This window comes from Lepisosteus platostomus, chromosome 4, assembly GCF_059453375.1.
Source record: "Lepisosteus platostomus isolate fLepPlt1 chromosome 4, fLepPlt1.hap1, whole genome shotgun sequence".
NCBI lineage: Eukaryota > Metazoa > Chordata > Actinopteri > Semionotiformes > Lepisosteidae > Lepisosteus > Lepisosteus platostomus.
In genome coordinates, this window is record NC_142614.1 from 25419929 (window position 1) to 25433595 (window position 13667).

At 40.3% G+C, this 13667-nt stretch overlaps 1 protein-coding gene across 3 annotated transcripts in view; it reads right to left on the minus strand.

The window, feature by feature from the left end:
- Positions 1–13667, minus strand: part of tln1 (talin 1) — a 131623-nt gene that overhangs the window by 19555 nt on the left and 98401 nt on the right. For all 3 annotated transcript variants that reach the window (XM_088629185.1, XM_088629183.1, XM_088629184.1), the window contains 14 exons: positions 11768–11857; positions 11223–11345; positions 10839–10982; positions 10258–10419; positions 8713–8853; positions 8011–8192; positions 7513–7645; positions 6757–6858; positions 3733–3903; positions 3040–3186; positions 2597–2698; positions 2129–2248; positions 1584–1730; positions 84–250 (listed from right to left, as the gene is read on the minus strand). In XM_088629185.1, coding sequence (XP_088485311.1) covers positions 84–250; positions 1584–1730; positions 2129–2248; positions 2597–2698; positions 3040–3186; positions 3733–3903; positions 6757–6858; positions 7513–7645; positions 8011–8192; positions 8713–8853; positions 10258–10419; positions 10839–10982; positions 11223–11345; positions 11768–11857 — 1931 coding nt within the window. The remainder of the gene's footprint in view (positions 1–83; positions 251–1583; positions 1731–2128; positions 2249–2596; positions 2699–3039; positions 3187–3732; positions 3904–6756; positions 6859–7512; positions 7646–8010; positions 8193–8712; positions 8854–10257; positions 10420–10838; positions 10983–11222; positions 11346–11767; positions 11858–13667) is intronic.

Genomic DNA, 13667 nt, shown 5'->3' on the forward strand with positions numbered 1-13667 from the left:
CTGAGTGTACTTGTTCTTCACTGAAGAATGAGTGAAACCCCAACAGTGAGGTTGTGGAGCTCCACAAGTTCCTAGTCACATACCTGTGATCAGCGAAGGTCTCAGCGTTCTCCCGGTTGAGGGTGCCTGCTGTGGCGAACATGATGGTGGTGTCCAAGTCGGCGATGATGCCAGACACAGCACTTGCAGCAGTGATGCAGGCCTGGGTCCCACGGTTCCCAGCCTGTAGAGCGGCCAGTACGTGAGACACCTGGAAATGAGAAAGCAAACAAAACAACATTAAAATTTATTTTATGTGCCACATCTTACATACCAGTTAGACTAGAATACATCTCTTTTTCATAATTTTAGAACAAGATGATGTGAAGAAGCTTGATGATTCAAGTGTTCGGTTCTGAAAATTGCACATTCACATCGTTCTTGGTGGCAGTCAAACACATACAGCTGTAGGCCTGAATATAGAGCCCTAAAAAAAGGCACCAAGTGGCACAAGCAGAAATTTTTAGACCCTTGATACTAAATTCAAGGGTAATTTAGTATCCTCCTTTAGTTTTATTTAAACATGTAAATGACCTTACATGCAAATGAACAAGTAATAGGTTTGTTCCATGCTGAAATCATAATGTTTCTCCAGGTGTGAGAAAGACAGGGCAGGCAGCAAAGATTAAATAGCACAGGAGAACATAAGCTGGGAGAGGGGAGGAGGCAGAGAGGCAGAGAGGCCAGTCAGGAAGTGCAAAGTGGGGAGGGGTGAAGATAGGTGTGAAGTCAAAACCTGCATGAGATTAGAGAAGATTACACGAAAATAAGTCGTTCATTGAGAGAAGGGGGATGGTGTGAACCCAGTTTCAGGATGAGTTTAGTTTCTGTTGTTTTTCTGCTGTGGGAGATGAGAAACCCTTCTTTGAGAACAGAGACAGAGAGATCAGTGTGATCATAGCCATCGGAGGTGAAATGAGAAACTATAGTCTTGGAGAAATCTTTCATCTTTACAGCCCTAACATGTTCTCTGAAGCAGTTTCCTAGTCTCCTTACGGTTTCCACAATGTAGACAGCAGGGCATTTTTTGTAGAAGATACAGTAAATGAGGTTGCTGGAGGTACAGGATGTCATCTGGGTGATCCGGAATTGACCTGAGGGGCCCTGAATGAGTGTGGTGTTAGATATGTACTTAGAGGTAATGCAGCGAGCTCTGTTGGAGGGGAAAGCACCAGGTATGGATGATTGCCGAGTGCAGTTAAGGGAGCTGTGAACCAAAAGTTTATGTAGATTGGGTAATTGGCAGTATGAGATGATTGGGCGGTTTGAAAAAAGGGTACTGATGGAGGGATCGCCCTGTAACATGGAGTAGTTGTTAATAATGGTCCTGGTGATAGAGAGTGTTAGAGTGGTAAGGAAGCACCAAAGGAATGCAGTTGTGAGACTGGGAGTTCCTGGTCGAGTTGATGATCCAATGGTTGTTTTTGTCCTGGGTGAGGGCCCTATCGATAACATGGATGGGGTATCCTCTGTTGATGAAGTACCTGAACTACTTGCATGTAAATGACCTTTAAATGTGATACAAAAATGAACAAAGCACCTACCTTCTCCGAGACCTTGCGTGCGCTCTCAATGAGCTCTTTCTTGGTGAAGGCATCATTGGGGCTGCACTGCAGGGCACCTGCTTTGGTCACCAGGCTGGTACAGTTGTGACCCAGGTCTTGCACCTGTTTCTTGATATGGGATCCGATCTATCAAATGAAAAGGACACTCATGTTCACAACAGATTTCATGTGCACTCTCCTCTAAAACATCACTTGCCCTGCTGTATGTCATCACAAGGTAAGTAAAGTGACAAAAAAGGGTCAATATATCTAATGTCACAGGTAGACATGCCGGTCCTCTACTGGTATTAAGCACCAATACTGAGTGTGGGGTGAAGGCTTAACCAGTTCACTTATAACATAGTGGGAGTCCTTGTGATGATGTAAGACAATAAGAACCAGTGGTAGGGCAGTTATGTTCAGAAGGATGGTAGTTCTAGACTACCCCATGAACATTAAGGAAATCACTCCATGAGGTGTTTAACTAGTCACAAAAACAGAGATGTACCCACTCCTCTTGTATACAATCACTCTGTAACACATACCTCTTCGTTTTCAGCTGTGATTGCTGCAGGTTTAGCTTCTTGTGCAAGCTGGCCAAATTCACTGGTGAGCTGGTTAGCCAAAGAACCCAGTTCATCTGGGTTGGTGTTGGATTTAGTAACCTAGGAACAAGAACCACAAAGCTTTGAAGAAAAATTTGATCAAAATAGGTCTGAGGGTGACCCTCAAATGGATGCATTTGGTCAAAAACATGAACAGGAAACAATCAGCATGTCACCTATTTGGTTTCAAATAAATGAACATTGAAATCATTGCAAACAAAAAAAAAAGGCCATTCGACCCATTGAACCCATAAGGTAATCAGTAAGAATGTTTATTTGATGAACTATTCCATTAAAAAAAAACTCGGGAGGTGGAGAAAACAAATACAACTCATACATACTTATATCCAGAATTGTTTTCTGCACATACTTCCAAAGCATAGTCAAGAGTTCATAAGCAAGCCTTACCATTTCCTGGACCGTGACAGCAATGGCTTTGGCAGTCTTCACCATAGTGGTCTGGTAGTCAACAAAACTGCCCTCTGGCTCACCAGCTGGGGCCTCATCCATCTGTTTGCCACACACCCCAAACACAATTAAAGACAGTTCTTGGGTTGAAAACCATCTTTGAACAGTTTGAAATCAAGAGAGCCCATTTGCTAAGATGTTTTAGCATCTTTTTCTTACAGAAGATGAAAAATCATTTTGATTTGAACTACAATAAGGCAGATTTATGTCACCTTTTTGCATACAATCAACCATCATGTTTGGATAAAAGCAAAGCTTTTATACATTCACTCTTTACCTTAAATGACTTTTACCCTGGCTAACCAGAAATATCACTACAATTTACCAAGCTGCTTACTGTTAATGTGCTGGTGCTGTCTTTGGCCCTGAGTGGCCTCTCTCACCTTGTTGATGGCCTGAGTGATAGAGTCCACCATGCCGCCCACAGCTCCAGAAGCACTGGCAGCCTCGGCCAGTGTGGCAGCCAGGTCGTCCACAGCTTCCTTCATCATCTGCACGGACTCCTCCAGAGCCTCCTGTGTGTGTGCTGCCTGGGGACGCCAAGAAAGCATCACTGACTCAGAGACCGCGACCAAGTGTTAGTGGGGGACAGCACTTGGGAAACTGCCTCTTAAAATGACTTCTAAGTAAATCTGGAGCAGGATTTGATGAAGTAATCTAATTTTACAGAAAACACTTGGTGTGTCTTCTGACCAATGCAGTTAACACAAAAGAACACAAACTGGTGGGCATGAGATTTGATAATGTACTGTGAACAACTAACAGATCTAAAATCAGATGACCAAAGCAGAACATGAGCTAAAAACTAATTTGTTCTCACCCTGTCCCTCAGAATAAAGAGACATCTTTACCCTTGTGTTATATTCCACAAGCTAGAACATTATCATCGACTTATATGAAGGCAACATCTGAATACTAACTAAAAATTGCATTTGCCAGTAATCTGGATGCTATTCAAACAAGCAGAAAAAGAGTTGTGTGAAGCAGATTGTGGTAGTTTAATTTAACTGGCGGTGGTCGTGGTGGACATGAACATTATTTTCTAATTGCAGTCACTTGCTTTTTATTTGCCTTACTTTGGGATTGCCTCCAGCCTCCTTGGCTGTGTAAAGCATTTGCAGAGCTGACTCTGCCAGCGTCTTGGTCTGATCCAGCACGTTCATCTGCTGCTGGCTGTTGAGGATCTTCGAGGCAGCGCCAATAGAAGCCATGATCAGAGGCTCAAAGTAACTGACCATATGAGACACCTATGCACAAAGTAAAAAACAAACACAAGTAAATTTATTTTAACCCAGTCCATCAAAGCTAATTTGTACAAATAATGACAAAACTAACTTTGGCTGTTAGTATAAACGGAGACCACAGTTATATGGTCATGAAACATATTAACTTGACATTTAGCCAAAGGCAGTTTATCAAATACAGATCTAAACAAGACTTGAAAGAAGCTAAGAGAATTTGCTTAAAGCACTGCAGCTGCAGGGCTGCTCAGTAGCTTAATCAGCACAGGTACTTGTTTAGAGCGCAGGCTGAGCACTGTAGTCCAGACACGGCCTGTTCAGGTTCTAAGTCATTGGTCAACTGTGACAGGGATTTCCGAAGAGGCAGGGTACAATTTGCTGAGCACTGCTGTGGTTGAGTGAGCAATGTTTAACCTGGGCTTGTTACAACCACCCATGTGACCTGCACATCGGAGGATTTGCCTTTGAAGTGCTGACAACCATGGATGCCTTCTCTGTACTAAGTGCTATGCGACTTGCAGTGTGAAATATGATAGATAAATCAACACACACAGCCTTTGTCCCAGCTCAGCCGGCAAAAGAGTCACAGCAGGGGAAGTCAAATTGACTACCAGCTGCCAAATCGGGAATTATAACAACAAATTAACAATACATACTAAATTTAAGAAAGCTATATATCCCAATGTCTTGGGACAGCAAAGCCAAACCTTAGTTTTGCTTTCAGGTCAAACAATTTGTATCTGTAACCCTAACATTAACATTAATAACAATTACTAAATATTTTTGTGGGATTCTACGCACAGATTGGATCATATTATATCAAAACATACTTTGAATTCAATCTAGTGACAGAAATTAGATCATACGTATCAGGATACATTTGCTTCATGTGAATTTCATAGTGTAAAAGTCAGTATAGTATTTGGTTGAATATCCCATTTCAGACAATTACTGCATGAAGTCTGTGACCAAGGAAGAGCTCACCCAACTCTATGTGGAGTTCATTTCTCCACAGCTACTTTGAGTTCTTGTCTATTCCAGAGGTGTTCAGACTTCAATGTTTTTTACCATCCACAATGCATCGTCAGTTGGATTTAAGTTTGAGACTGACTTGGCTTATCTGTTTCACTCTTTTTTTCTTGGTACACTGGTAGTATTTGCTATAAACGCTGTCATGTTGAATGGCGATGTGCCATCCAATAAGTATGGAAGCCTTTTCTTCTCCATAAGCAAACAGAATGCTTTTATACATTTCAGAACTCATTCTGGTGCTGCCATCTTTAGTTACATCATCACTAAAGACTAGTGGGTTTTGTATTGAATTTGCAATACTTCTGGAGGGTGCTGTACATTGTGCATTATATTTTGCCATTTGTGAACTCGCATAAAATAAGAATGTACTGTAGGTAGACTGGATGGATTGTATTCCTGATTGAACTGATGTCTGATAAAAAAACTACCTCATCCACAAAGATTCTGAATTTTAAATTTGCACATAAAATGGAGCACCCTAAGAACAGTTCTGCATGAACTGGAAATGTGCCTTGTACACATTTTCTGAGATAGGGTATTTCACTAATTTGTTTTTGAGTTGTGACTGTGCCACAGTTCCTTCACAATGCAAACTCTCAGGTTACTATAAATCTTCAGATAATGACAGTTTTAGCTGTCATGTCTAACTCGAGCCAAAAACTCTATCTTTTCAGAAATTGTACTTCTGGAAAGAAGAATGGCTATAAAACATTCTGAGAGTATTGTAAGACATGGGAGAATGAGGTTAGATATCTTAGAACACAAATCTAATTTGCATACTCTGCCTGTTTTTAGTCTATGAACTCCCATTTCCTTATGTTTCTATGTACCCATCTTTTTATTCTTTTAAAAAAGTTTTTCAGAAATACATAGTCCAGCAGTTTTTAATCTAATATTAACTAAGAATGTGTGACCTGTAAAAAGATCTTGTAACTCTTGGAGGTGGCAAGCTGAAAAAAGTTACCTAATTTATGATTTTCTAGTCAATGCTTGCACAATGATAGTGATGTAGGATTTAGTTGTTTCTCAAGGCTGGTGCCTGTTAAGATGTAAAAACAAATACTTTTGAAGTTGGGGAAAAAAATGTATGTACTTTTCCAGTTTAGTGGTTCCTTGTATTACCACATACTGTATCTTTACACAGTCAACAAGCTGTTAATCTGTGACTTCAAAATTGAAAATCATTGAACAAGCTTGATGAAGCAAAATCTATTATTCACATTTTGCAAAGCTGCATCTCTTGATGTAAAATACATTCTGACTCACCCTCCCACTCCATCTTGTTCATCTATAACTGACAACCGGAGTATAATACAGTTTTAGGTAGGGCGACAGAAGTGTATTTTATCTTTTTAAATGATGGTATTATCAAGCAGATATTACAGAGGTTTGGAAAAGATAAGTGTAAATCAGCACAAAAATACTTCCAAAGCACTCAGTAGTTTTTCTGACTTAGCAAGCAGGACAATCTGATACTGATTGCATAAAAAAAGACTAAATTCCTTGGGAAATTCCCCATTTCAAAAAGTAAATAAAAATATAAACGTGTAATTTAAAACCTTAATGGTTATACAGATCAAAGTAACCGCACAACATTCTGTGGAAGAAAATGTCGCATCTGTTTTTTGCTTACTGGAAGCATCTGGATTTGGAGTTTTAATGAAAATGGTAATGCGGACACAAACTGCAATCACTCCTGAAATTCAGGATTTCTCTAGCCTCTGTGTTTGTACAACCCTGCTTAAGTAACTAGTTTCAGAAGTATGAGCCACGCCTTGCATCATGACCCAGAATAAAGGAGCAGAAATGGGTCCATTGCTGCCTTACCTTGTGCCCAAGCTGAGAGGCCTCCGAGCGAGCTGCTACAGCAACTGGTTCGATCAGATTGCTAATCTCCTGTACTGAAGCTGCCATTTGCTCATGAAGGGCCTGACAGAGAACAGGGGGGAGAAGACAAAGGTTTTAACGGGCAGTAATTCGGGTTGGTTTAACAATGAGGGCACAGTACACTCCTTGCTTTCTGCTAGAGCAAGAAAACACACACAACACCTAGCAAGCTGTGCCGGCATTACATGCCTGAGCATGCAAACACTGCAGAAAAATCAGTTAATCAAAAAACATACAGTATTCATGATTTTGTTGCAAATAAAAATATTTCTATTCAGCTTGTACTTTTAACCTTCATCTTTTGCATTTAATAGGATGAATAATAATTTGGATACTTGCTTTGCAGCATGCCCAATTACAGTCTGATAACCTTTCCTGTATGCTGCATACACAGTGCAAAAAAATACATGACACCTACGTGCTCACTCAGAGGAATAAAGTCAGATTTTAAATAAAAAAGCAAAATAAACTAGGACAAACATGAAAATACTTTAAAATGACAATGAAGCATTTGTCCCATCACAGTTTAATTCATCATCATTGATTTTTCTACACCTGAATGAAATTGTTTCTTGAAGGAACATACATAAAAAGAACTTCAGATGGTTTTTGAAGAGCTTTTACACATGTATGATTTATAAAGATGACTCCTCTGCACTGGGTAATTCAGCCGAACTGAAGCTATGCAGTACTTGCCTCCAGTGAAATGTCATCCCTGGGTGTAAGCTGCTGGCTGATAGCAGCTAGGGAAGCCTGATCCACTTCTCTCATGCACTTATTGAGGACTTCAATTGCCTCGTCGCACTCCCGCTGGCCAGGGGCCTTGTCTCTGTTAAGAGCAATTACAGATGTCATCAAATTACAGGAACCAGAACGATGCCACTCTCCCTTTCATGCAGATGTTATGGAAAATGTTTGGCTTTCAATCCTCATCTTGCAGCAACAATATTGTTTCAAAAGGCTGCCATGATGGAAACAACTGGACTTGATGGAGTATAACTGCAACCAACTAAAAAAAAACATGCATTTGAAAGTGCTGAGCTACACCATAACTCAACTTCAGGAACACTTAAGAAACTTCTAAATTTATCTCTGTGCATTTCACTAGAAATGCACTAACACAATACCTTCTTGGTATACCTTACTGTATAATTAATATATGCAGATTGTGGAAAAATATTGTGGAGCTCCTACCGCATATTGGTGATGAGTTTCTTGATGGAGTCAGAGACCGTCCTAGAGTGCCCAGCCAGCACCGACCACTTAGGCGGATCTTTGGGATTCACAGCCAGCGAGCGGGCCGTCTGGATCAGCCCTGTTGAGCTCTCCAGCATTGTCCTGGCTGCTGCCATTATAGGCTCCATGGCTGCCAGTCCCTAAACACAACAGGCATTTTCAAAATTGAGTTTTACAACACGTTCACCTTCTGTACAACTCTGAAACAAAATGGTGAAGAATGCTGATAAAGGTCATTTTTAAAATAAAAAAAATACTGCATGTGTGATGAGTGCAGCTCTGCTCCTGCTGGGATTCGATCATGGTTGCATGCAAGCTCAGAGTCATGTGGTGCTACAACCTAGACAGCAGATAACTCCGCCGTGCCGAAAGACCAAGTCCTCTGCCACAGCACAATATTACATCATCTAGGTTTCAGAGGGGGAGACATCACTTTTGGAACTTGCTCACTGCACTAAAGCCCCGTTCCACTTACACATAAAATAAAACTCTCAAAATAGTTCCATGCTGAAATAATCCACTTAAAGATTTTTCCATTTATTCTAATTCATAATTTCATGCTATAAAGTATACACTGGAGGGAAATTAGTGGCACCTCACTAGTGTAAATTTACCAAACCTGTCTGTGCAGGAGAGAGACGGTGTTGTGTGCGAGTGTACCTCTGGGCTGATCTGAGCAGGAACGCTGGCAAACTCTGGATTGGAGGCGAAGGCAGTGAGATTGTCCACAGCCTCAATCAGAGGGCCGGTTGCAGCCCTGCACTTCTGACGGTTCTCATCGTTGAAAGCCCCGTCCAATGCCTGGTCAGGGTAAGAGGAAAACCAGCATTTGAATATTTCAGCAAGCCATTCCATCGTTTAACAGTCTTGTAAGCTCAAATACTTTCAAACAAATCTTCACTAGCTCTTGAACTTCATAACGAGCAAACCTGTTACTCTGTCGCATCAAATTCTTGCTCCTCTCTTAGTAACAATTAGCTCAATGAACTGTACATGATCAAATGCACATGAGGGCTTTTTTTTCTAAAACCTGTAAAAGAGTGTTGCAGATTGCCTTTAAAAAGAAGAAGACATAATTGACAACAAAGGTGGAAGGAAAACAGGAGCACACAGCCACCTGGATGCCAGTGTGCTCAAACTCCAGCAAACAGGGGCTTCCAGGGGAAAAATGTGGGAACCAGGATGACACACTTGGAAATCCCACATATAAACCACATATAAACACTCTCATCTGCACTGCATTCGGTATCCTAGACCGTTTACAGGCAGAGCATCCCCTTCTCCCATCTTCAGAGTAGCACTCTTGGGGAACAGGGGTCATTATGGCCAGTCTACCTTTGTCACTGCCTCTTTTAGGACTAAAACACACGTCAGAAATGGGCCCTGGGAAAGCCATCCCCATACATAGTAGTAAGGAGAGCAGGACACATCGCTACCTGCTAAATGATTGACTCCAGAAGACACTGGACCCGAGGTCCAAACAAAAGACAAGGAAAGAGTCATCTGACTGGTGTGGATGAAACACCAACAACCTGGTATACAACCTGGGACTGGTTAACCCTGCTATATGCTGTACACATTAAAATAACAACCTGAAACCAAAGCTTTTGTAAAATACTTAAAGATTGCAGTGGATATTTAAGATCCCTGGTTAAATATTTAGTTCATGGAAACCCTGGTCCCCACATTATTACTGTAATTTATCTGGAGTTTTCTGCATAGGACTGTCATCTTTAGATTACTGCTCAATTGCTGAATAAGTCAAATAAAAAAGGAGAAGACACTGGATCTTTGTGGGAAGCAGATGAAAGTTTTCCTGGCTTAACTATGCATCATGGTGTCAAGATTTGAAATCACCGAATCTGTTTTTCAGTACTTAGAATGAGCTGAGAGAAAGACTAATATGTTTGCCTCTTGCTGCAGGTTCTGGGGTTTAAATTCAATTTTATATAGTAGCAATCAAAGACTATTCCTAGGAGAACATTTATAATCATCACTATGTGATTTAGAGTTATTTCTGTCTTAGGGAAATGACTACAGCCTCTGCTTCTGTGTATTTGATGCCAAGTTCGAATCTGTATAAGAGCATTAAAAGAAATCTTATGGGGTCAAATTTAACTCAGTGGAAAAATAAAATACAAAATATATAAAAAGGGAGTGCAAATACAAAACTCTACTTAATTCAATTTCCACTTTTATACTTACTTTGATTGACTTGACAAGATTAGCTGTACTGTTAGCCACTTCCTTGGCTGACTGGACAAACTGTCTCTTAGCAACAGGGTTCGACGTTTTGGAGGAGGCGAGACGACAGGCGTTGCAGAGGGCTGATGTGTGTTTGGCAACAATGGTTGCAGCGGAGAGAACCTGAGGAAACCAACAGCTCATTACACCAAAAAAGCCTTATTAGCAGCCAGCAGTACTTCCACAACTGGGTAATTACAAGCAGTAAAGACAAAAGTCCAGTTTGGGCTTAATGTTTAATTACATGAATCTTTTGTACCTGCCTCTAAAGCATCAGCTGTCAGCGAAAGGTTCACTTCTGACTCTATCCAACACCTTTACCATTAGATGCAAGAAACCCTGGAGATAAATTTTTCCACTTCAAGACAGAATCTGAGGCCCCAAAAACTGACAATTTTTTAAAAAAAATCAGATTATCCTATTATAATGCAAATTCAAACAGGTTCATATTAAGTGTTTACGTTAAAAGCTGTGTCTTGCCCAGAACCCATCTGAAACATGCCCTCTAACAGAGGGTGTTTTAATAAGCTTTAATGCTGTACCTGTGACTGGGTGCATGCTGGATCCACCAGATTCTGACAGGCCATCTGGATGGACTGGTTTGCCCGGGCAAATTGGGCCGGATCCACCAATCCCTGCTGGCCTGCATGGCTATTGGGATCCGAAACGCCAACCAGGTACGCCGCCTACAGACAGAGGAGCAATCACTGAGAACAAGCACAGTATTGAAGAAAAACAAACAGTTCCTCTCTTGCCAACAGGGTTCTGTAATTAGTGCCTGCAGTGATCCTCTCATAATGTACCAGCTCTCCATTTTTACTATTTCAGAAGTTCGCATAAAGTTACCTGGCACCCTTTGGCATGATCTTTGCCATACAAAACACAACACTGATGTTATTGATGACTTCTAAAGAGTCGTAGTTTACCTGTGAAGCTGCTTCAGTAAGTCCACAGAGAGCTTTCGAGGCCGAGCTGACAGAGTCACCAAACTCAGGCAGGTTACTGTTTTTAGCATTGTGGGAGATTCCTGCCATAGCTTCTCCCAGTACCTAAATAAAAAAAAACTCAGCATCAGGATCTACAAATACATCTGTTCTGAACTCAAACCACACAATATGTTCAGGTAGGTGATCTGCATGAGCGTGCAAGTAGAGTTAGTATTCACAATGAGCAATTAAGGTTGAGTTTACATTGAATTCATAACATGACAGGCAATAATTGAAATGCAATTGAAAGCCACTTTAATTTGTGCAAAACGAATGACCTCTTTTGTTTTTTGTAATGCAGATTTCATACAATTCAATCCTTCCCTATGCAGGAGAGCCTCTATCAAATAATCGTTAGATCAGCATATAAGGAATAAACGGCATTCACTTGAAAAGTAATTGTCGATGGAGAAATGAAAAGTAGCTCTGCGAGAGAAGGAGCTCCATGAAATGACACTCAGCCCCTGCCTGCTTCCTCTCCTTACCTTGGAGTTCTCCATCACGCTGTCGATGCAGTCGAAGTAGGACATGTCGTTCACTGCTTCAGTGGGGTTCTCCAGCATGCCGCGGACCGTCTGCAAGAAGAGAACATGCAAGTTCATGCTGTAATCCAGCAACGGCTGTGCCCAGCTCCAGCAGCAAACTGGTTCAAAACCACCGCAGCGCATGGCAACCAACAAACGTCAGGGGAACTGGGAATAAAGTCTTTGGAGGATATGCCTTGCACTCAGTGCAGGCTAATTTACAGCTACAGTCGCCAAACGAAACTCCTCCGAAAAGATCTCTTTCTTCTTCTTCTAAACACTATAGCCTTCCTTCATGAAATATTCAATGGCTCCCCTTGCTGTCACCATGGTATAAGTAAAACCCAAATGTAATTCCTCACAGCCAAAGGAACTAGGCCCAAAACATAAAATATTTACTCTCCTTTCTCCGTAGCTTTCATCTGTCTCCAGTACCTGTTACCTTATACAATGTACTGCTGAAGGAAAACCATACTACAAGCCAGTGTGCTGGTTCAGATAAAAGCTGTCACCCAATCCAATTAGCGTGTCTCCTGCTCTTTATTGATGAAACATTAATGAATAAAACAACGGTTTCCTTAAAGAATCTGGTTATACTTAGAAGGTGTTAAAAGCTCTATCAAATGAACATGTTTAATTTTGCACATTGTGTGCAGCTGATGTGTGGTGAGCGTTCTGGCGTACTATGGCTGCAGTCGCATCATCCAGGTGGATGCTGCACATTGGTGGTGGTGGAGGGGAGACCCCATTACCTGTAAAGCGCTTTGAGTGGAGTGTCCAAAAAAGCGCTATATAAGTGCAAGCAATTATTATTATGAATTATTATTTGCAACATTGTTCCAAACCTGAAACAATCATTCTTACCTATTAAACTTGTTTTTGGTTTCACAAATGAATACATACTGTATACTGTACATACTGTATGTATGTACACTACTTTGCAACTAAGCTGAAACAGTGATGGGCTACAATCATCTTTTCAAAAAAAGGAAGCACACAAATCAAAATGCACTGGCTACTTTTTGAGCTTAAATAGTCTACTAAATTGTTGCCATTCAAATGTATTTTTGGTTTGTCTATAAACTTTTAAAACAATATTGGTTTATGTAGCACAATAATGGAGATATTGTTATCTTTTATGTTTTTTCTATTTTATTTTTATTTTTAAAGGGATTTTTGTAAAAAGTGCTTAGTAGCAGTTCAATTGCTTTCTGTTTAGTAGGTATTAAAAAACAAAAAATAACAATAAACTACTGTATATACCTGGTATATGACATGAGACATATTGGATTATGAAAGTTTTCCCTGACTCATCCAACCTGTCCATAAATTAAATCAGGGATTTCCAATGCTTGTCCTGGAGGGCCCCAGTCCAGATTATTTAATGGTTACATACTGTATAAAATTATCATGGAATTAACCATTATCATTAAACATGTTGAAGACTCTATTGTGAGTACTGCAGTTCATTAGGAATTGGTAATTTAAGATTGCCAACCAACCAGTAGAAAACATGTTTAAAACTGCTGAGCTAGAACAAAAACAAGCAGGTGTGTGGTTGCACAAAATCAGGATTAACCAGACTGGAGCTCTCTAGGACCAGGATTATGATAGCTAGAAATTACATATATGTATATATGACATTCCTTCTAAATGCATTTTAATCCATTTTAGATTTGTTTTACATTACATTTTGCAGAACTAAAAAAAGTTATTTATTTCTCAAAAGTATTTTAATCATTGATGAATATGAAGGCCACAAGATTCTGTTAATTTTTATTTTTAGTACTCGATGCAAACGCTCCACTGAGGTTAAAAATAAAAATACATTTTTTAAGATGAAACAAACATTTTTAGCAAA